Source organism: Chiloscyllium plagiosum, chromosome 2 (assembly GCF_004010195.1).
Source record: "Chiloscyllium plagiosum isolate BGI_BamShark_2017 chromosome 2, ASM401019v2, whole genome shotgun sequence".
NCBI lineage: Eukaryota > Metazoa > Chordata > Chondrichthyes > Orectolobiformes > Hemiscylliidae > Chiloscyllium > Chiloscyllium plagiosum.
This window is the reverse complement of record NC_057711.1, coordinates 145,251,694-145,274,287: the sequence shown is the minus strand read 5'-3', so window position 1 is coordinate 145,274,287 and position 22,594 is coordinate 145,251,694. Positions and strand designations below refer to the sequence as shown.

The 22,594-nt window shown below is 40.5% G+C and overlaps 1 protein-coding gene across 1 annotated transcript in view; it reads left to right on the top strand.

Annotated features, from left to right (window-relative positions):
• Positions 1–22,594, top strand: part of LOC122558317 (paladin-like) — a 127,453-nt gene that overhangs the window by 72,367 nt on the left and 32,492 nt on the right. The window contains exon 18 of the mRNA XM_043706751.1: positions 1,361–1,501. Coding sequence (XP_043562686.1) covers positions 1,361–1,501 — 141 coding nt within the window. The remainder of the gene's footprint in view (positions 1–1,360; positions 1,502–22,594) is intronic.

Below are 22,594 nucleotides of genomic sequence, written 5' to 3'. Positions count from 1 at the left end.
AGTGCCAGGAATTTTACTCCCTTGATTAAATGTTGTCTGCTTTCACCATACAAACTGCTAACCCTCTTTCACTCTCAGACAGGTAATATTTGGATGAAACACATGTGCAATGTGTTTGCCATGTAAACTGCAGAACATGCTGCAGCTGTGATGTTGACATGGCAGGATTTCCTACAGAGACATGTCCACCTTCTTCACAGTTTCTTACTCCCCACCATGCCTGTCCCTCTGTGATAAAAATCAATACAAAGCACAGAGGCTGGCAACCTGTAACTGAGCACTGATGACCCTTGTGCTCTAAAAGGCAATGTGACCCATGCAAAGTCTAGCAACCCCTAAGTCCTAGCTTTTCTCATGCCAAACCAGGGAGGGGAAAATTCTCCTCCCTGTCTATGAGGCACATCTAACAGAATCTCTCACTCTGGAGGATGTAATGAACAATTCCATGTGAGACTACTGTACATCTGAAACATGATATATTACAGCTGCCTGATCCAACTTGTGCTCTAACGATTGCTACAGTTCTCAGGCAGTCAGTTAGATCAATGGGGAACCTCAAAGCTGAATAAAATGTGGATTACATCTAATCTTGCCACAGACATATTAAAAAAGAAAAAATACAGTTATGATAAAAAATACATAAATACATAAAAATACAGTCACCATGTGGAAGCTGTAAATAAAATAAAAATATAAAAAATGTATTCATCAATGAGTCTCAAAGGACAAAATAAATCTGAAAATATAAGATATATAGGTTGATTGACCTGTCCTGAATGATTTCTTGCCATGTGCAATGGTTTTCTGTAAGTAGAGGAAAGATAATATTTAACGATTTGGATCAACTCTAAAATGGTGATATTGTAAGTACAAATCACTGAACCAATAGCATACCTAAGATTGGCTGATATGGCTACAAAGAGTGGAAGAAGATTGTCATTAATGCAAAGTTAGAAAATAATTCCCATGCTTTATTTTTGATTTGTTTTTTTTATATTCATTCATGGGATGTCGACATCACTGGCTAGGCTAGCATTTATTTCCTATCCCTAATTACCCAGAAGGTGGTCAAGAGTTAGCCAAATTACTGTGGGTCTGGAGTTACACATTGGCCAGCAGTTTCCTTCCCTAAAGGACATTAGTGAACAAACAGGTTTTTTCAACAATCAACAATCAATTCACTGTCATCTTTACACTCTTAATTCCAGATGAATTTCCAAATGAATCCAAACTCCACCAACTGCCATGGCAGGATTTGAACCCAGGCCCCCAGGGCATTATCTGAGTGTCTGGATTAACAGTCTAGTGATAATACCATTAGCCCAAAACCTCTCCTTATCTACACCTATTTTTCCCATAGGCCATTCTTAATCTGGTTCGTCTTCTTCCAAATGGTAATGAGATGAAGAAAGAAGTGGATAGAGCTCTCGATGCAGTGAGTGATTCAATGACTCCCATGATGCATCACTTAAGAGAGCTCATCATCAACACATACAAAAAGGTAACACCTTTTCTATCATTTCTGTATTCCAAATAGGGCTGTCCCTCTCTGCCAATATCCTTCATTTGTTAACATTTTTATTTTCTGTCATTTTATCAATTTATTAAATGAACACATTTGGGTTGACTTTCACTTCCTTTACCTAACTTCTGGCTTCATTTGGAAAGGGGCCTAACTCCTGATTCCTAAAGTGCTTGATTGTTTCAGGTGCTAGTTCTTTTCCGGTATTGAAATTTGACCGCCAAAATAACAGGGCCTCATTCTACGTTTGGACCATATGAGCTTCCTCTGGCAGCTCCATACACATACCACCCTCTGCCTGAAAAGGTTGCCCCTTAGGTCCTTTTTATATCTTTTGCCTCTCACCCTAAACCTATGCCCTCTAGTTCTGGACTCCCCCACCCCAGGGAAGAGACTTTGTCTATTTAACCTATCCATGCCCCTCATGATTTTATAAACCTCTATAAGGTCACCCCTCAGCCCCCGACGCTCCAGGGAAAACAGCCCCAGCCTGTTCAGCCTCTCCCTATAGCTCAAATCCTCCAACCCTGGCAACAGCCTTGTAAAGCTTTTCTGAACCACTTTCAAATTTCACAATATCCTTCCTATAGGAAGGAGACCAGAACTGCACGCAATATTCCAACAGTGGCCTAACCAGTGTCCTGTACAAATGCAACATGACCCCCCAACTTCTGTACTCAATACTCTGACCAATAAAGGAAAGCATATCAAACGTCTTCTTTACTATCCTATCTACTTGTGACTCTACTTTCAAGGAGCTATCTACCTGCACGCCAAGGTCTCTTTGTTCAACAACACTCCCTAGGACCTTACCATTAGGTGTATAAGTCCTGCTCTGATTTGCTTTGCCTAAATGCAGCACCTCGCTTTTATTTAAACTCCATCTGCCACTTCTCAGTCCATTGGCTAATCTGATCAAGATCCCTTCGTAATCTGAGGTAACCTTCTTCGCTGTCCACTACTCCTCCAATTTTGGCGTCATCTGCAAATTTACTAACTGTACCTCTTATGCTCACATCTAAATCATTTATATAAATGATGAAAAGTAGTGGACCCAGCACCGATCCTTGTGGCACTCCACTGGTCACAGGCCTCCAGTCTGAAAAACAGTCTGTCAATGAAAAGTCAAAATGGCCATCTCGTGACAACATTTTCTGGTTATCTACAGCTGTGGTGAAATCCTTCCCCTCTTCAAAATCATGAATGTAGATTGTAGATAGCTGGGGCCCAAATATTGATCCTTGTGGTAACCTCTGTGTGCAACATTTTGAATTATTCCTGAAAATCTAAATCAGGTAATATTCATTGAATCCCACTTATCCATTCTACTGATTATGTCCTTGGAAAACTAACAACTTTTTCAAGCATGATTTCCCTTTCATGAATCCATGTTGACTTTGCTTAATTATTTTTTCTCAGTGCCCTGTTAAAATGTCCCTAACAATTAGTGTTAGCATTTTAATTACTCCTCATGCTAGATTAACTGCTCGGTAGTTTCCTGGTTTCTCTTTTTGTTCTTTCTCAAATAAAAGGATGATGCTTGCTGTCTGGAAAAAATCAATGCAATCATAATCTCTCATAGCAGTGCAACAAACAGCATTCAATAATTAAAGTGTTGGATAATAACAAAGAGCCCAACATTTGAGGTGGCGATAGTATTTGACAGACTCTGTGAAGAAATATCACTGTAATGTCTTCTGCTCCTAATATCCTTTGACAATATCTGTCCTAATCAAATGTTTCAATCTTCATCTTCTGTTTTAATGGCTGTATCATTGGGTTATGTCTTCAGCTGTCCTAAACTCTGAACATCCCTTTGTAAACCTCTTCCTTTCTCCTCCTCTCTTCTCCTTCCCTTTGGTATGCTGCTTAACTGCCCTAATATCTACTTTGTGGCCTGGTGGCAATTTGTTTTTGTTAACGTTCTTGTGAAATACTTTGGGACTTATGTTACATTTAAAATCCTAATAAATACAAACTGTAACTGTTGGTGGGTGACATGTCCATCGAACACTCTTTATTGGAGTACAGCATGTGAAGCAGGAAATTGTGGATCCTAGGGCTGTTTGCCATTATATTTCTTGCACCTCAATAGTTTGAAATCAGACTCATTCAAAGTTTGAACAGCGTCCTTTCAAATGTCGGGCAATTAAGAAGAATAACCATTTTCTAAAACTGATGTAAATAATATCCAGTGCTGTTTCATTTCCTCTGCCACTTAATAATGTTAAGAAATGTCCAGGTATTGACTTCACCCAATCATAAATCCAATGCTAAATATTAAAATGTTAACCATAGGAGACTCTTCTAATTAGATCAGGATGTGGTTTTGCTTTACCACACTGGACCAAGCAGCCACTGTATTTTGTTACGCTTGAAGGGGATAGCGGCAGCAAACTGCATTATCTTGCTGCAGTTCATAAAGTGCCGTAAGCTGGCATGTGCTTACAACAGGAAAGGGAGGGAGACTGGAAAACCAACAAAAAGGAAGGGGTGACTGTGAAAAGCAGGAGAATTGAAAGGCAAAGAGATTTAGGGTTCAAGCTTAAAGGTAGCGGAGCTAGGATCGGTAAAGAAATGAAAGATGTGATGAGAGGAGGTATGGTTGACAGGATCCTGAAAGCAAAGCGAGAGAAAACAGGAAAGAAAAATTAACCACAGCAGAAGAAAAGGCCACAACCAACATGATAAAGAGAAGCCAGTGTTGGACTGGGGTGCCAAAATCACACAACACCAGGTTATAGTCCAACAAGTTTATTTGGAAGCACTAGCTTTCGGAGCACTGCTCCTTCATCAGGTGGTTGTGGAATATAAGATCATAAGACACAGAATTTATAGCAAAGGATTAGAGTTTTGTGCAACTGAAATGATATGGAGTCATAGAGATGTACAGCATGGAAACAGACCCTTCAGTCCAACTTGTCCATGATGAGGTGGTTGTGGAATATAAGATCATAAGACATAGAATTTATAGCAAAGGATTACAGTTTTGTGCAACTGAAATGATATGGAGTCATAGAGATGTACAGCATGGAAACACACCCTTCAGTCCAACTTGTCCATGATGACGAGATATCCCAACCCAATCTAGTCCCTCCTTGCAGCACCTGGCCCATATCCCTCTAAACCCTTCCTATTCATCTTAATGCCTTTTTAATTTTGCAATTGTACTAGCCTCCACTACTTCCTCTGGCAGCTCATTTCATACATGTACCAACCTTTGCATGAAAAGGTTGCCCCATAGGTCTCTTTTGTGTCTTTCCCCTCTCACGCTAAACCTGTGCCCTCTAGTTCTGGACTCCCCAACCCCGGAGAAAAGACTTCATCTATTTATCCTATCCAAGCCCCTCATGATTTTCTAAACCTCTTTAAGATCACCCATTATCCTCCAATGCTCCAGGGAAAACAGCTCCAGCCTGTTCAGCCTCTCCCTATAGCTCACATCCTCCAAACTTGGCAACATCCTTGTAAATCTTTTCTGAAGCCTTTCAAGTTTCACAACATCTTTCCAATAGGAAGGAGACCAGAATTGCATGCAATATTCCAACAGTGGCCTAACCAATGTCCTGTACAGCCACAACACCACCTCCCAGCTCTTGTACTCAATACTCTGATCAATAAAGGAAAGCATACCAAACGCCTTCTTCACTATCCTATCTACCTGTGATTCCACTTTCAAGGAGCTATAAACCTGCACTCCAAGGTCTCTTTGTTCAGCAACACTCGCTAGGACCTTACCATTAAGTGTATAAGTCCTGCTAAGATTTGCTTTCCCAAAATGCAGCACCTTGCATTTATCTGAATTAAACTCCATCTGCCACTTCTCAGCCCATTGGCTCATCTGGTCATGATCCTGTTGTAATCTAAGGTAACTTTTTTCACTGTCCACTACACCTCCAATTTTGGTGTCATCTGCAAACTTACTAACTATGCCTCTTATGCTCACATCCAAATCATTTATATAAATGATGAAAAGTAGTGGACCCAGCACTGATCCTTGTGGCACTCCACTGGTCACAGGCCTCCAGTCTGAAAAACAACCCTTCATCACCACCCTCTGTCTTCTATCTTTGCGCCAGTTCTGTATCCAAATGGCTAGTTCCCCTTGTATTCCGTGAGATCTAACCTTGCTAACCAGTGTCCCATGAGGAACCCTGTCGACTGCCTCACTGAAGTCTATATAGATCATGTCCATGGCTCTGCCCTCATCAATTCTTTTTGTTACTTCTTCAAAAAACTCAATTAAGTTTGTGAGACACGCATAAAACCATGTTGACTATCCCTAATCAGTCCTTGCCTTTCCAAATACATGTACATCCTGTCCCTCAGGATTCCCTCCAACAATTTGTGGGCGGCACGGTGGCACAGTGGTTAGCACTGCTGCCTCACAGCGCCTGAGACCCGGGTTCAATTCCCGCCTCAGGCGACTGACTGTGTGGAGTTTGCACGTTCTCCCCGTGTCTGCGTGGTGTAGGTGGCTCCCACAGAGGTGTTTGACCCAGGGCTGTAGCGTGCAATGTATTGGAGAAGAAACATTTGCTCATCATAAAATCAACCATCACTGCGGTAGAGTAAGTAACAAAGCAGATATAGTGTGTCTAGGGACTACAAGCCAGAGAAAGTCAAGCTTCAACTGTACAACACTTTAGGTACAGTATCCAGTCCTGGCTATGGAAACACAGGGAGACATTCAAGGCATGAATATAGTTCCGGGAAAAGCCTTGAGATTGCTCCAATGATACATTCACATCTTCACAAGTAACTGAGTATCATGTGAGGAGGAGGCGGAGGATGATGTCTGAGGATTAGTGTGGTACTAAAGTCCTTAGGTCAATAGTAATAGTCTGAATTAGAAGGTTGTATTTCCCATTCCAGACACTTGATTACCTCAGTGGCATTGTGGCTCAGTGGTTAGCAATACCGTCTCACAGTGCCAGAGACACAGGTTCGATTCTAGCCTTGGGACTCTGTGTGGAGTCTGCACATTCTCCCGGTGTCTGCATGGGTTTCCTCTGGGTGCTCCAGTTTCCTCCCACAGTCCAAAGATGTGTAGGTTAGGTGGATTGGCCAAGCTAAATTGCCCATTGTGTTCAGTGATGTGTGCATTAGTCAGGGGTAAATGTAGGGGAATGGCTTATTTCCACACTGTAGGGATTCTAAAGCAAATTACACCTTGGTGCAATACTGAGGGAAAGCTGCAACACCATACATGCTGTCCTCCAGGTGAGAAGTTAAGCTTATGCCACATTTGCGCTTTCAAGTGGATGTGGAATATCCCTTGTTAGTATTTGAGGTATAGATATTGCCTTTGCCAATATCTATACCTCAACTGATTTCAATAATAAGAAAACATTGCCTCTATCATGCTGCCATTAATTAGATTTCTGGTGAAGGGATTATGCCTGAAATATCAACTCTCCTGCTCCTCCGATGCTGCCTGACCTGCTGTGCTTTTCCAGCGCCACACTCTTGACTCTGTCAGGAAGTAGATGTCCACAAATATTTGCCTGGCTTCTATTTTAGCCAGGGAACTATAGACCAGTGAGCCTGACATCGGTGGTGGGCAAGTTGTTGGAGTGAATCCTGAGGGACAGGTATTTGGAAAGACAAGGACTGATTAAGGATAGTCAACATGGCTTTATGCATGGGAAATCATGTCTCACAAACTTGATTGTACTAGTGAGAAGGAAGGACACCACCTCCACTGGGACAACACATCCATCCTAGGACAAGCTAAACAGAGACACACACGAGAATTCCTTGAAGCATGGCATTCCAACTGGAACTCTATTAACAAACACATTGACTTGGACCCCATTTACCATCCCCCTGAGAAAAAGAACAGGAAATGGCATCACCATAAGAAAGGACATCATCACAGGAAATGAAATCACCAACTCAAAAAACCCAAACATGTAAATAGAAAGCAGGAATCATCAGCAGTACTTCATCAGGAGGCTCACTGAAGATGTTACCTAGTATGGTGACAGAATGTCTGAAAATGAACCTTCCAGCTCAGCGAGCAAACCTACATCCAAAGCCTCAACCAGAGCTACAAATCTTCTCAAAACTCGTTAATCATTAACCTTAGAATGCACTTGCCCAAAGATAAAAACAAATTTTGCTGTAATTTCTGATTTGTTGAAGTAATCCAGAAATTGAATTGGTTCCAAGAACACTGGGCTATAAATTGAACTATTTGTCATATTTATAATTTAACTAAAACAATGCATCAATGTAAGTGGGGAACATCCCTTTGACTATATAAGAAAAACACGATCCTAAAAAAAGGACCTGCATTTCCCCATCCTGTAATTAACTTAAACATCTCCTTTTGATCTTTTTTCAATTATCTGCCGATGATATGGGAAACAATTTCATGGGAAACAATTTAAATATTCGGAATGATAATAAAACAGCTTACATTAAACAGCCATAAAAAGAAATCCACAACCATTCTCAATTTGATTATCAGCTGGTATTAGAAAGAAAGATTTGTCTTTCTCTCGCACTGTTCATGAACTCAGGACATGCCAAAGTGCTTTGCAATCAATGAAGCAATTGTTAAATTGCAATCACTAAACGTAGAAAATGTGGCAGCCAATTTGCACATAGAAAGATTTCACAACCAGCATTTTAAAATATTTCTTCATGGAATTTGGGCATCACTGGTTAGACAAACATTTATGGTCTGGAGGAGGTGGTGATGAGTCCTTTCTTGAACTGCCAGTCCTTGGGGTGTAGATACATCACAGTGTTGTCAAGAAGGGACTTTCAGTATTCTGACCCAGCAACAGTGAAGGAATGTTGATTATAGTTCCAAGTCAGGATGGTGCATGGCTTGGAAGAAAACTTGCAGGTGGTAGTCAATGTTCCCTCTAAGTTGCACAGCTATGTCTGTAGATGCTTCAAGATTCTGCACACGGCAACTGGCATTGGCATACCGATTGTGGTATAGTCTCCTGGTCCCTGACATCTCTACTGACAATGGACCTTGGAGATCTGTGCAGCTGGAAAGAAATTAGAGGGAAAGCTAGTGGTAGTGACCCCATTCATCTGCTGCCCTTGTCCTTGCTAGCAGTCATGGGCTTGGCAGGTGCTATCAATGCAGGCATGGCGAGTTATGATAATGGCCAGATAATCTGATTTAGTGATATTGAAAGAGGAGGATAAATGTCGACATTTTTATTTCAACAAAAGCCATGGAATCTTTCATGTCCCAGCTGAAAAAGCTGACGGAGTTCTGTTTTAACATCTCATCCAAAAGGTAACAACTCCATCCGTTTAGCACAATCCTGCTCTGAGGTGTTATCCTTGATTAGCTCTGAAGTGGGACTTGAATATATAATTCAGAGATGATAGTGCTACCGACTGAGTCACCAGTGACACAAAAAGGCTTAGTGCTGAGATGAAAATCGTATTAGCTCCATGGGAGAGGCGAATACTTTCTTACCTCATTATGACAGCATGCCTGTCCCCATGTTATATTCTCAATCAATGCCATTATGCAGGCTAGGTCTGGGTCAGATTGTCACATAAGATAGAGTCACAGAGTCTTTTAACGTGGAAACAGATCCTTTAAGTTTTAAACCAGGCAGGTTGACTGTGATTGGCCAATACATTGTCCTGAGAAATTAACTAGAGAATTCATTTTGTTGTGTTCAAACAGGTGCCTCATAAGTACATGTTCTTTCTCTCTGTAAGGAACAGAGCTTTGTGTTTTAACGTAAGTGTGGCATACTATACATCTGGCTGACAACCTTAAATTGGATGTCAGCATAATTCTTCACAAACTTAGGATTATGTAGCAATGTTATACAGATATGAAATCATATCTGATGTTGGGCATTATGTTGTGAATTTTGCAAGCAAGGCCTCATTGGGGATGGTCAGTAATTTCACTGAAATTTTATTTGGAAAGGCTCCTTCCTTTCTTTGAATACAGGATATCTTTCCTTCTATCCAACTTCTCCACCAAGATTGTGAAAATGAGCAGGTAGCACGAAGTCAGTAAGGACTGCTGATGCTGGAAGCCAGAGTCAGTAGATGTGAAGCCGGAAAAGCACAGTAGGTCAGACAGCATGAAGTTTGCATGATGTCTGCATTACAATCGAAAGTCACAGATTAATTGTGCATCACAATCCCTGTACTTGTTTTCACAGGCTATTTTATTTAATCTCCCAATGGGAATATTATTGATCTTGGCTCACAGTGTAGATTAGGCAGTAGCCTTTTAGAAGATGGAAAACAAATCCAGACCAAGCGTAACATTAGTGACCATTCCTTATTGCCCATTTTCTCCAATCAATTATGACCAATTTCATCCCATCTGTTTTTTCTACCACACCTATAGATGGCAATATTGCTCCACACACACTCCATTTTCACTGGAGGATTCATGCTGCTTGGGCAGAAGATAAAATTAATTTTGCACAGTTGTAGACGTCACATCGCATTGGAATTCACCACTTATCCACTTTAGTTTCATGTTAGCTCTACTATGGATGTTGGACACCTGAAACTAAAACAGAAAATAATGAAAATATTCAGGGGTCAGGCAGCATCTGCAGAATGAGAGGCAGAATGAATATTTAACACCAATGACTTTTCACTTGCTCAAAGTTAATTTCTAACTCTTCCCAGTTCTGATGAAAAGAGAAGGTTGGGAAAGTACCAGCAGTGAATATGATATGGTAGAGAGCAGGAAAGATTAAATGACAGACGGATTGGTGGAGCAAGGCCAGATTGAGTAATGGGACTAAGAAACAAAAGATTGTGACCTCTGCCCCCATTTTTCTAGCTTCAGCTGCGCAGATTTCGCTTTACTCTTCAATTTCCACTAGTCTTCTTGCGGTTGTCAGCTCCATGTTCACTATTGTGTTTTTTTAGTCCATGTAGCCTCCAAATACACAGCAGTTTGTTATAATTCAATCATGCTGGCGTGGGACTGGAATCACATATAGGGAAGATGAATCTCTTAATTCCAGATTTTTTTTAAAAATTGCTATCGACCCTCAAACTGTTTTATTCCCTGGATTACCAAGATTTTAATCTTGTATGAATCGGTAACTTTTTTGTGTCTAAATAATAATAGTGTGGGCTAAAGCCCCAGTAAAACACTGGAGCACAGAACCCAAATTGGCAATGCAAGTACAATGTGAGGAGGTGCTGCACTGTTGGAGGTGCTATCTTGTGGATGAGAGGTTAAACTGTGATCTCGTAACCTGGCAGTATTTAAGACCAAGCAGGAGAATTCTCTCTGGTATCTCATTGAAACAGATTAACTGGTCATTACATTGTTGTTTCTAGCACTGTGCTGTCTCTGTCCTGGTTGCAGAATTGACTGCTGAATCCCCTACCTAAAGCAATTGAAAATACTCATTTAGCTGTAATATACATTGAGGTATGCCAAGACATTAAATCAATTCAAGATTTTCCTTTTTCTCTCCTCTCTATTTGTCCAGACCTCTGGATCACTTGTTCACTAACAAAACCTTGCACGACACGCAATCTGAGTGCCAAACTAATCAAAAAGGTTTTGCAAATGCCTGCAAATACACAGTTAACATCTATATAGGGAAATGATAGATTGTGATATTTCAGGTCTGAGTCCTTCCTTCGAACAGGAATTTAAGTATTTATGGATTTTTTTTGTTTGCATTTCAGTTAAAGATTGCCCTGTTGAATCGAAAGCCAGTCTTCTGGCCAAGTGCTGAATGAAATATTTTGCTTTGGTTTACAAGAGTAAATTGTATTATCAAGCACCCTGTGTAATCTTTGACTGTCTCTGTACTTTATTTTCTGAATCATCCCCATAATTTATCGTGACCTTAAGACTATTTCCCTGAATGAGGCCCTGTGCTTCAGTTGCTTTTTATGAGGCGCAGTGGTTTACTTTGGATCTGCACTCACTGAAGTCAGCAAATGTTTTCACACATGAAAATTAATCCAACAGATGTTGACTATGTTGATAACAGTCAATGGTTCAGTTGTGATGAGAGCGTCCTGTGAAGTAGGAATCAAAAGTATGTTTGGTGCAGTTAAAAGATTGAAATTTAAAAGCAGAAAATGTTTTTCTTTCAAGGAGAGGTCAGCAAATTCTTTGGAGTTCATTTATAGTTGAATCAGGTCCATTAATGAGGGCAGTAGCACAGTGGTAATGCTACTGAATCAGTAAGCTAGAGGCCTGGACTAGTGCTTAAAAGGTGTGCATTCCTTGATGGGGTGCAGGAGCTGAGGGACTTGGATATATATATGCACACAGATCATTGAAGTTGGACACACAATTTCATAAAGCACACTGTCTTTATTAACAGGGCAAAGGGTACAAGAACAATTGATGCTGTTCTTGTATATGACATCTGTTGGACAATTTTCTGCACCACACTATAGGAAGGATGTGACCACACTGCAGAGATTGTCATAAAGATTTCCAAGAATGGTTCCAGCGATGAGAACCTTCAGTTATGAGAATGGATTGAAGAAGGCCACTAGAAAATTTGAGAAGTTTTCAAAATCAAGAAGGGTCTGGATAGAATAAATAGGGAGAAGCAATCCTTGCTCATAAAATTTTCCATGAATGAGAGGGCACAGTGATTTACAAAAGAAGCAAGTGTGTACATAGGATTGTATTGTGATTTTAGATTAGATTACAGATTACATTACCGATTACATTACAGTGTGGAAACAGGCCCTTCGGCCCAACAAGTCCACACCGCCCCGCCGAAGCGCAACCCACCCATACCCCTACATTTACCCCTTACCTAACACTACGGGCAATTTAGCATGGCCAATTCACCTGACCTGCACACCTTTGGACTGTGGGAGGAAACCAGAGCACCCGGAGGAAACCCACGCAGACACGGGGAGAACGTGCAAACTCCACACAGTCAGTCGCCTGAGGCGGGAATTGAACCCGGATCTCTGGCGCTGTGAGGCAGCAGTGCTCACCACTGTGCCACCGTGCCGCCCACAAATGCGAATGCAACAAGCAGGCACTGCTGGTGTGACTCATGGAGCCATCGAAGATACTGAATGAAGGACACAGGGGCCATTTTCTCCAGACATTGATTCATAACAATACCTGAAGTCAAGATAGACACCACCTTTAGCCTGGAGACAGAATTTAGTCTTGCACGAGAAAAGGTTAGTTTTTCACATCAATTTCCAGTTGCAGCTAAGTCCTACTGAAGGTTAAACACTTTGAGAGGACAATACTTCTTCACAAACTTCTTTGTTTGGGTGGTTTGGAGCTTGTAGATATGTCATGGAAGAGCTGCTTTTGTGCAAGACTGAAGGATCAAAACGTGAGGTGGACTTGTGGCAAAAATGATGCCAGCCTTGACGTTCTCACCTCTGACCGTTCAGTTGTCAATCCCCCCTCCAAAAGCTTGGGCACTAATCTAAACTGAAAGTGGACGGTGCCACCTTTCACAATCACATTAAATTGAGTCAGCTATTCCAGATAGACATTAAGGATCTAATTGCACAATTCTTAGCAGAACAGGAAGCTTTCCTGGCATCTACCATGGCCAATATCTTTTCCTCAACAAATATCACTTGGTTATTATTTCATTGCTGTTTATGGCAAGTTGCTGATTGCAAATTGGCTGTGCTGTTTCCTATTTTACATGAGTAAAAGAGCTTTTGGACATTCTGAGGTTGGGAAAGGTGCTACTTAAATTTAAGTTTGTGCTTTATTTATTTCTTCCAATTCTCATTGAAAATGTTTCAAAATCTTACCTGTGTGTCTACCATGAAGGAATAAAGAGATGAAACAGTTTGAGGTATTGCTCACTGACCTTGCTATTATTTATGTGTATTAGATTCAAGTCTCATACTACATTTGTTTCTTCAGTTGTATGCATTAAGACAGAAGTAAATCTTCAGCAAAAAACAGATTACAAACCAATAAATGCAATACCATCCGTTCTGATATAACGCACATTTCTTCACCACGAATTGGCTTAAATGTGATTGAAGAATTTAGATCATTATTTGTAATACATGAACTTTCCTTATCTGTATTGGCGAAAATGCAATTCCGGCCTCATTAGTTTAAACGTGGTGGCTATTGTGCACTTTTCTTATAATACAAGATTGCATGAGAATGGAACTGTTGTATTATATCAGAACCACTGTATTGGGTATAATGTATAGTGAATAGATTTAGATCCTTTGTTTTTTAGAATCATATAATCAGGGATGCAAACATTTGAATAAATTTACCTGAAATTCCTAAATACAAAAATCATGAAATTCAAATGTGTTCTATATTCTGTTCCGTATTCTGTATAACATGAAATTCAAAGCCACTTTCCTGCCTGCTCCCACATCCTTTGATCCTCTAAGAGACCAAAAATCTGTCTATCTTAGCAATACATATATTCAACAGTAAAACATCCACAACTCTCTGGGGCAGAAAATTACAAAGATTCATAACTATTTAAATAAGGGAATCTCAGTTCTAATTGATCCATCTCTTATTCTGAAATTGTGTCCCCTTGTACTAGACTCCTCATCCAGGAGGAATAACATCTTGCTATCCATCCTATCAAGCCTTCATGATCTTGAATGTTTCTATGGGATCAGCTCTCATTTTTCTAAACTTGAGAGAAAATGGACACAATTTGTTCAGCTCTAATCACAGGGCAACCCTTTCATCCTTATTTCTTATCAGCTTCTTTAATTTGTCCTCATAGCTTGTATTCCCACCAAGCATGTATCAACAGCAAACATTACTCTTTAACTCTTATCTTGGTCATTAATGTAGATTTTAAATAGCTAAGAACCCAGCAGCTGATCCTTGTAACAGTTATGTCCTTCTAACTTGAAAATGCCCTATTTAGCCCCATTACCTCCACCCATGCCAATATATTACTTCCAACTCCAAAGCATCTTATTTTGCATATTACATTTTTGTGTCACACCCTATCAAGTATGTTTTGGCTATCTAAGCAAGCAGGATTTCTCTTTTAGCATAACTATCTTTAATTTTGTGTGGTCATATATTTTTTAGAGCAGTAGGACATAGACCATCAAGTCCTGGGGAGTTGTCAGAAAATATATAATCAATGTCTCTGCCATTTCGTCATTCCTTATCATAATTCTTCCTGCAACCACTGCTAAAAGACACGTTAGCTGTTCTCTTTCTTTTATATACATGTACAAAATTTATTACAGTCTGCTTTTATTATCCTATCTAGTTTTATTTTCATGTTATAGTTTTCTTTTTGTTAACACATTGATTTTCCGTTGGTGGTTTCTAAAATATATGGCCTTATATCCAATCTTCAAACCTATCACTATTCTTTTGAAATGTTAAATCTTTAATCACCTTACGAACGGATCTTTTCCGCTGAGCTTTTTTATATTTCAAAGGAACTTACTTTTGTTGACTATTTTGAAATTTTTTTAATGTTCCTAATATTTAATTACTGCCATCCCATTTAGTCTCAATACTCAATCCACCTTAGCTAGTTTCCCTTTCATTAACTATGCAATTGGCTTTCTTTTAAATGTAAGATTCTTATTTATGATTGGTGAATGTTGGATTCAAAATTATTATGGTATTCAATTGTCTTGTAATCACTATTTATCCTACGCCAATTTTCTTTTGACTCAGATAGTCATTCAAAAGTTATTAGCTCTCTGGTCCAGCTTTTTAATTTAGCCGTTGACTGCTAATACCCCCTGAGCAGAACCTCTTTCTTACCAAGCTGTTGGTACTACAACAAGTGAATCCTTGCCCTCCCACCCAAAATTCTTTTGCAGCCTGGAGATGGTTTTAATCCTCATACTGAGGAGGAGACAGAGCCTTCTGGACTCACACGGTCAGCTGTAGAGTACTGTATCTAAACCCCTAAATCTAAAAACCCCTACAACCTCTTTCCTTTTAACATTCCATCAGCAGTTTGGTTCCCTGCATCATGGTGCTGTGGTTAGTTTGTTTATCCATTCTGCAGCCCCTGCTCTTCTGCATTCAAGCTGCAAGCATCTCAACCCTGTTGGGGAGAAAGTGAGGTCTGCAGATGCTGGAGATCAAAGTTGAATGGTGCTGTGGTTAGTTTGTTTATCCATTCTGCAGCCCCTGCTCTTCTGCATTCAAGCTGCAAGCATCTCAACCCTGTTGGACAACTACAGGCCGGAAGCTTCATCCTTGCTTACTTCTGGATCCCCATACCTGCCTCACTTGCAGTCACACCCTCATGTTCTTACTTATGCAAAGTCAAGAACAAGGGACATGCCTGCTTCCTGGAACAATAGTGTCCTGGGAACTTTTCCCTTCCCTGATGCATCACAGTGCTCAAAGCTCTGACTACAATTCATCAACGTTGAGCCAAATTTCCTTGAAATGCAGATGTGATTGCTGTGGATCGTACTACTGTCTAACAGCTCACACACGCTACATCTCCAATATGTCACTAGTTCGATTGTTTTAAATGTGTTTTATTTAGCTAATTAGATTTCAGATTTATATATATCACTGAACTATTTGTTAGCTATGGTTATATAAAGGAGTCCAACTAGTGAAGTTCTAGATGCAATTCAATACTTATATCTCCCAAAAATCAACTTAAACTTTCACCCCCAGTTAAATGCATACAATTCAAAATTTGTTTTCACTGGAGCGTAGAAGGTTGAGAGGTGACTTTATACAGGTTTATAAAATAATGAGGAGAATAGATAAGGTGAAAGGCAGGTAGGGAATTTCAAGACCAGGGGGCATATTTTTATGATGAGAGGAGAAAGACGTTAAAAAGACATAAGCGGCATTTTTTTATACAGAGAGTGGTTTGTGTGTGGAATGAACTTCCCGAGGAAGAGATGAATGTGTATGGATACAATGTTTAAAAGCCATTCAGATAAGTACATGAAGAAGAAATGTTGGAGGGATACAGGCCAGGCTCAGGCAGGTGGGACGAGCTTAGTTTGGGATTATGGTTGGCATGGACTGGTTGGACTGAAGGGTCTGTTTCCATGCTGTATGACTCTATGACCATGACTCAATCAATGACTTACCTGTCCACCTAATTACTGTATCATTAGCCACTGGAAGTTGAAAAAATTATGTAAAGAAATTGCCCATTTCCTTTTCTATCTGCCCCAAGTTCCCAAGTTAATTCAGACCTGGTCGTCTCAACTGTGTACTCCCACTCTCACTGCAAAAGAAGTCTAATTTTACAGAGATTATTATGGATTTTGAGTGAAATGTCTATTCATTTACTTGCATTAAAAGGAAACAAGTCATTGAGTGACACCATGTAACATTCCTGAAGAAGGGGAACTGGACTCAAAACATTATCTCTATTTTCTCTCCACTGGTGTTGGTGGACCTGCTGCATTTGTCCAGCAATTTCTGTTGTTGTGTGTCCCTGTCCACTGCTTAAAGTAAAGATGTGGTGCTTTGCTTTTACTTTAGAAAACCGGTAACTATTTTTCTCAAGAAACAAATAAAAATGTACAGAGAGTGTAATGCAGCGAGTGAAAACGCTGGGAGTTTACGGCTATAAATCTTAATCTTTTGCCTTCTTAAAAACCAAACAAACTCTAGGTAAGTGAAGGCCTGAGGAAAGTTAAAATGAGCTCTCCTAGTTGTGTAGCTGATAGAGACCAGCTGATTAAGTAAATTAAGTGAACTGATTAAATCTAGTTCTTGAAGCAGGGCAGGCCTACAATATAAAAGCATGGCCTTAAGTGCTCCTACATGGAGTGTGAGCTGTAGACTATTGCAATAATCAAAACTCCTAAGGTTTGGTAATGGATTGAATCCACTCAAATTTCAGAAATATTTTTTAAAACTTTTGTCTCTTTGACACAATCGATTTGCTTTCAAGTAACAAAAGCAAATTGTACTTATAGATTATTACTTAATGCAGCAAATGATCAGTGGTGCTTCATAAGAACTTTCTCATGTAGGATTTGACAGGATTAAGATAAGGAGCTATTAGAACAAGTGTCCAAACATCTTACTCAAAGTTCCTTGAAACAAGAGATATAAGTAAAGAGATGGAAATTGTGGGAAATTCATGGCCTAGGCAGCAACAGGGAGAAAGTGAGGACTGCAGATGCTGGAGATCAGAGCTGAAAAATGTGTTGCTGGAAAAGCGCAGCAGGTCAGGCAGCATCAAAGGAGCAGGAGAATCGACGTTTCGGGCATAAGCCCTTCTTCAGCAGCTAGGCAGCAACAGAACAATATGGGCAAAACATGGTGGTTTGAATTTAATGTGGGAACACACAAAAGGAAAAATAGAAAAGTGAAACCTTTTCAAATGATGAAAGACACAGGTATGTTGATGTTTTTTGGGACTTGGGTGTCATTGAGCATGAAATACAAAAAGTTAACACACAAACATTTAAACAACTAAATTGTTTCATCATCGAAATTGCAATGTGGCAGGAGGGTGAAAGTGAAGACGTCTTACTGCAGTTGTATAGAGTCTTAGTGATGCTACACAGTTTTGATTTCCTTACCTCAAGGAGGATTTACTTTCCTTCAGAGTGTGCAATAAAGATTGCTAAAGTGATTTCCTGGAGAAATCTCATAACAATCATGTTAGAGTAATCAACACACAAAAGGAAATGAGAGTTTTGCCAAATTATAGCAAGAAGATGAGGTAGGCCAAATGAGTCTGCAAGTGACTAATTCAGTCGCTCCTAGATGTTATTAGATTAGATTAGATTATTTACAGTATGGAAACAGGCCCTTCGGCCCAACAAGTCCACACCTACCCGCCGAAGCGCAACCCACCCATTCCCCTACATTTACCCCTTTACCTAACACTACAGGCAATTTAGCATGGCCAATTCACCTAGTCTGCACATCTTTGGACTATGGGAGGAAACCGGAGCACCCGGAGGAAACCCACGCAGACACGGGGAGAACGTACAGACTCCACACAGTCAGTCGCCTGAGTCGGGAATTGAACCCGGGTCTCTGGCGCTGTGAGGCAGCAGTGCTAACCACTGTGCCACTGTGCTGCCACTTATGTTTGCATGAACCATAATTTTACTTGAAGGTGCAGAACATGCAGTCCTAAGAAGACATGAATTAGGTAACAAAAGCAAGCCACTCCTGTAGTGATTGTAATGAGGTCAGCCAGGTGGACCTCATAAATATGAGTTCCTTGATTGAGGCTGTTAACCTGGTCTAATCAGGGAGCCCTGGCTGACAGATACAAACAGGAGTGTCAGAGATTCTGTTCACTCTGAGAGCTGGCTCTGAGGAAGCTTGGATCAGTGTCAAATACTGTACACATGTAAATAAAGGGTGATTTGGTGATGGGATACTGGCCTCTGTGGAGTTATTTCAACACCATCCCTCAGGCCTTCTCTTTCATTCAATAAGATTTTGGCTGATTTGGTTACTCTACATACCTCGAGAGTGTGGTGCAGGAAAAGCACAGCAGGTCAGGAAGGATGAAGGGCTTATGCCCAAAATATCACTTCTCCTGCTCCTCGAATACTGCCTGACCCGCTGTGCTTTTTCAGCATCACACTCCCGACTCTGATCTCCAGCATCTGCAGTCCTCACTTTCTCCTCCTCCACATACCTGCCAACCGACTTAACCTGTTAACGCCTTGCTTAATAAGAAGTTATTATAAAAATATTTAAGGAATTCCTTTCCATTTCCCTTTGAGGAACTCTCAAAGACTCATGACCATCTGAGAAATACATACGGTTGTCTCTATCTTAAATTGCCCTTTATTTTAAACAGCAAACTCCTTATCCAGATTCTCCTACCAAGCAAACAACCCTTTTCCATACGCTTTCTCTCAAGACCCCTTTGGATCTTATCAATTTTAACCAAGTTGTTTCTTACTCTTTTTAACTCCAGCAGATATAAGGCTATCTTATTCAACATGTTCTTATAACAGAAACCAACCAATCCCAATATTAGTTGATTAAACTTCTCTGAATTGCTTCCAAGGCATTTACAGTATATTGTTTGTTAAATAAGGAGAACAATTCTGTATGCAATATTTCAGATGTGAGTCTCACCAATATTCTGTTGAGCTGAAGCATAACTTGACTACTTTTGTATTCAATTTCTTTTGTAATTCTATTAGCGTTCCTACTTTTTGCTTTAACTGTGTACAAAACATTTGTGACTCATGCATTGGGATATCTGGATCCCTTTGTACCTGAGAGTTTTTTAATTCTTTACCATTTACATAATATGCCTTTTTTCATTCTTCCTGTAAAAATGGGCATCACATTTTCCCACATTATGCTGTATTTTCTAAGTCTTTATGCACTCACTTAACCTCCCAATATTCCTTTGGAACCTCTGCATGTCTTCACAGCTAACTATTTGACTTACCTTTGTGCCCTCAGCAAATTTTCCAAACATATCGTTAGTACCTTCATCCAAGTAATTTACTTTAGTTGTAAATTTATCAAGTAGAAAATGCTTGTTTTTTCTAATCTGTGTGAGTTAGCTAACCTCCTTTATATGTTTATAATTACTAGCTACACACAACTATGAGCTTTTATTTTCAGCAATAAACTTTCTGGCACCTTGTCAAATGCCTTCTGGCAATCTAAGTACAGTACTTTATATCCACCAGTTACTTTTTATCCTCAGCACATGTTAATTTCTCTTAAAGAACTCCAAAAATCGCTTTGACATGTTTTCTCTTACATAAAACCATACTGACTGCTCCTGATTGCTTTGAACTTTTCCATTAGTCTTGCTATAATATCTTCAAAATGAGCTTCTAATAAATTCCCCATGGCAGATGTTAAACTAACTGAGAGTAGTTTCTTACTTTCTGTTCTTCCTTCCTTTATGAATAAAAGAACTCCATTTGTTATTTTCCTATGGAATGGAACCTGAATCGAAGACATTTTGTGAAATTAAAACCAGTGCATGAACTATCTCACTTGCCACTTCTTTAAGACCCTAAGATGAAGTCCGACAGACAACAGGGATTTGTCAGTCCTCCATTCCAACACATGGTCATAGAGATGTACAGCATGGAAACAGATCCTTTGGTCCAACTCTTCCGTGCCAACTAGATATCCTAAGTTAATCTAGTCCCATTTGCCAGCACTTGGCCCCCTATCCCTCTAAACCTTTCCTATTCATATACCCATCCAGATGCCTTTTAAATGCTGTAATTGTACCAGCCTTCACCACTTTCTCTGGCAGCTCATTCCATACATGCACCGCCCTCTGCGTGAAAAAGTTGCCCCTTATGTCCCTTTAATATCTTTCCCCTCTCACCCTAAACCTATGCCCTCTAGTTCTGGACTTGTGCAACCAAGGAAAAATATCTTGTCTATTTACCCTATCCATGCCCCTCATGATTTTATAAACCTCTATAAGATCTCCCTCAGCCTCTGATGCTCCAGCCGATTCAACCTCTCCCTATAGCTCAAACCCTGGCAATAATCTTTTAGATTAGATTACTTACAGCGTGGAAACAGGCCCTTCGGCCCAACAAGTTCACACCATCTCTCCGAAGAGCAACCCACCCAGACCCATTCCCCCATATTTACCCCTTCACCTAACACCACGGGCAATTTAGCATGGCCAATTCACCTAACCTGCACAATTTTGGACTGTGGGAGGAAACTGGAGCACCGAGAGGAAACCCACGCAGACACAGGGAGAATGTGCAAACTCCACAGAGACAGTTGCCTGAGGTGGGAATTGAACCCGGGTCTCTGGCGCTGTGAGGCAGCAGTTCTAACCACTGTGCCACCGTGCCACCCTTTTCAATTTCACAAAATCCTTCCTCGAGGAGGGAGAACAGATTTGCACACAATATTCCAGAAATGGCTTTTCCAAATTGCAGCATCTCACATCTATCTAAATTAAACTCCGTCTGCCACTCCTCGGCTCATTGGCTTATCCAATCGAGATCCCTCTGTATTCTCAAGTAACCTCCTTCGTTGTCCACTACATCTCAAATTTTGGTGTCATCTGCAAACTTACTAACCATATCTCCTATGTTCACATCCAAATTGTTTACATAAATGACAAAAAGCAGAGGACCCAGCATCGATCCTTGTGGCACACCACTGGTCTCCAGTCTGAAAAGCAACCCTCCACCATCACCCTCTGTCTTCTACCTTTGAGCCAGTTCTGTATCCAAATGGCTAGTTCTCCTTCTATTCTATGTGATCTAACCTTCCTAACCTTGCTACCATGAGGAACCTTGATGAACACCTTACTGAAGTCCATACAGATCATATCCACTGCTCTGCCCTCATCAATCTTCATCATTACTTCTTCAAAAAACTCAATCATGATTTCCCACACACAATGTCATGCTGGCCATCCGTAATCAGTCCTTGCCTTTCCAAATGCACTTAAGTCCTGTCCCTTAGGATTCTCTCCAATGACTTAGAGTCAGAGAGTGATAGAGATGTACAGCATGGAAACAGACCCTTCGGTCCAACCCTTCCATGCCGACCAGATATCCCAACCCAATCTAGTCCCACCTGCCAACACCCAGCCTATATCCCTTCAAACCCTTCCTATTCATATACCCATCCAAATGCCTCTTAAATGTTGCCATTGTACCAGCCTCCACCACTTCCTCTGTCAGCTCATTCCATACAGGTACCAACCTCAGTGTAAAAAAGTTGCCCTTTAGGTCTCTTTTATATCTTTCCCCCTCACCCTAAACTATGCCCTCTGGTTCTGGACTCCTTGACCCAAGGGAAAAGACTTTGTCTATTTATCCTATCCAGGCCTCTCATAATTTTGTAAACCTCTATAAGGTCACCCATCAGCCTCCGATGCTCCCGGAAAAACAGCCCCAGCCTGTTTAGCCTCTCCCTGTAGCTCAGATCCTCCAACCCTGGCGACAACCTTGTAAATCTTTTCTGAACCCTTTCAAGTTTCACAACAACTCTCCGATAGGAAGGAGACCAGAATTGCGGGCAATATTCCAACAGTGGCCTAACCAATGTCCTGTACAGCCGCAACATGACCTCCCAACTCCTGTACTCTGACCAATAAAAGAAAGCATACCAAATGCCTTCTTCACTATCCTATCTACCTGCGACTCCACTTTCAAGGAGCTATGAACCTGCACTTCAAGGTCTCTTTGTTCAGC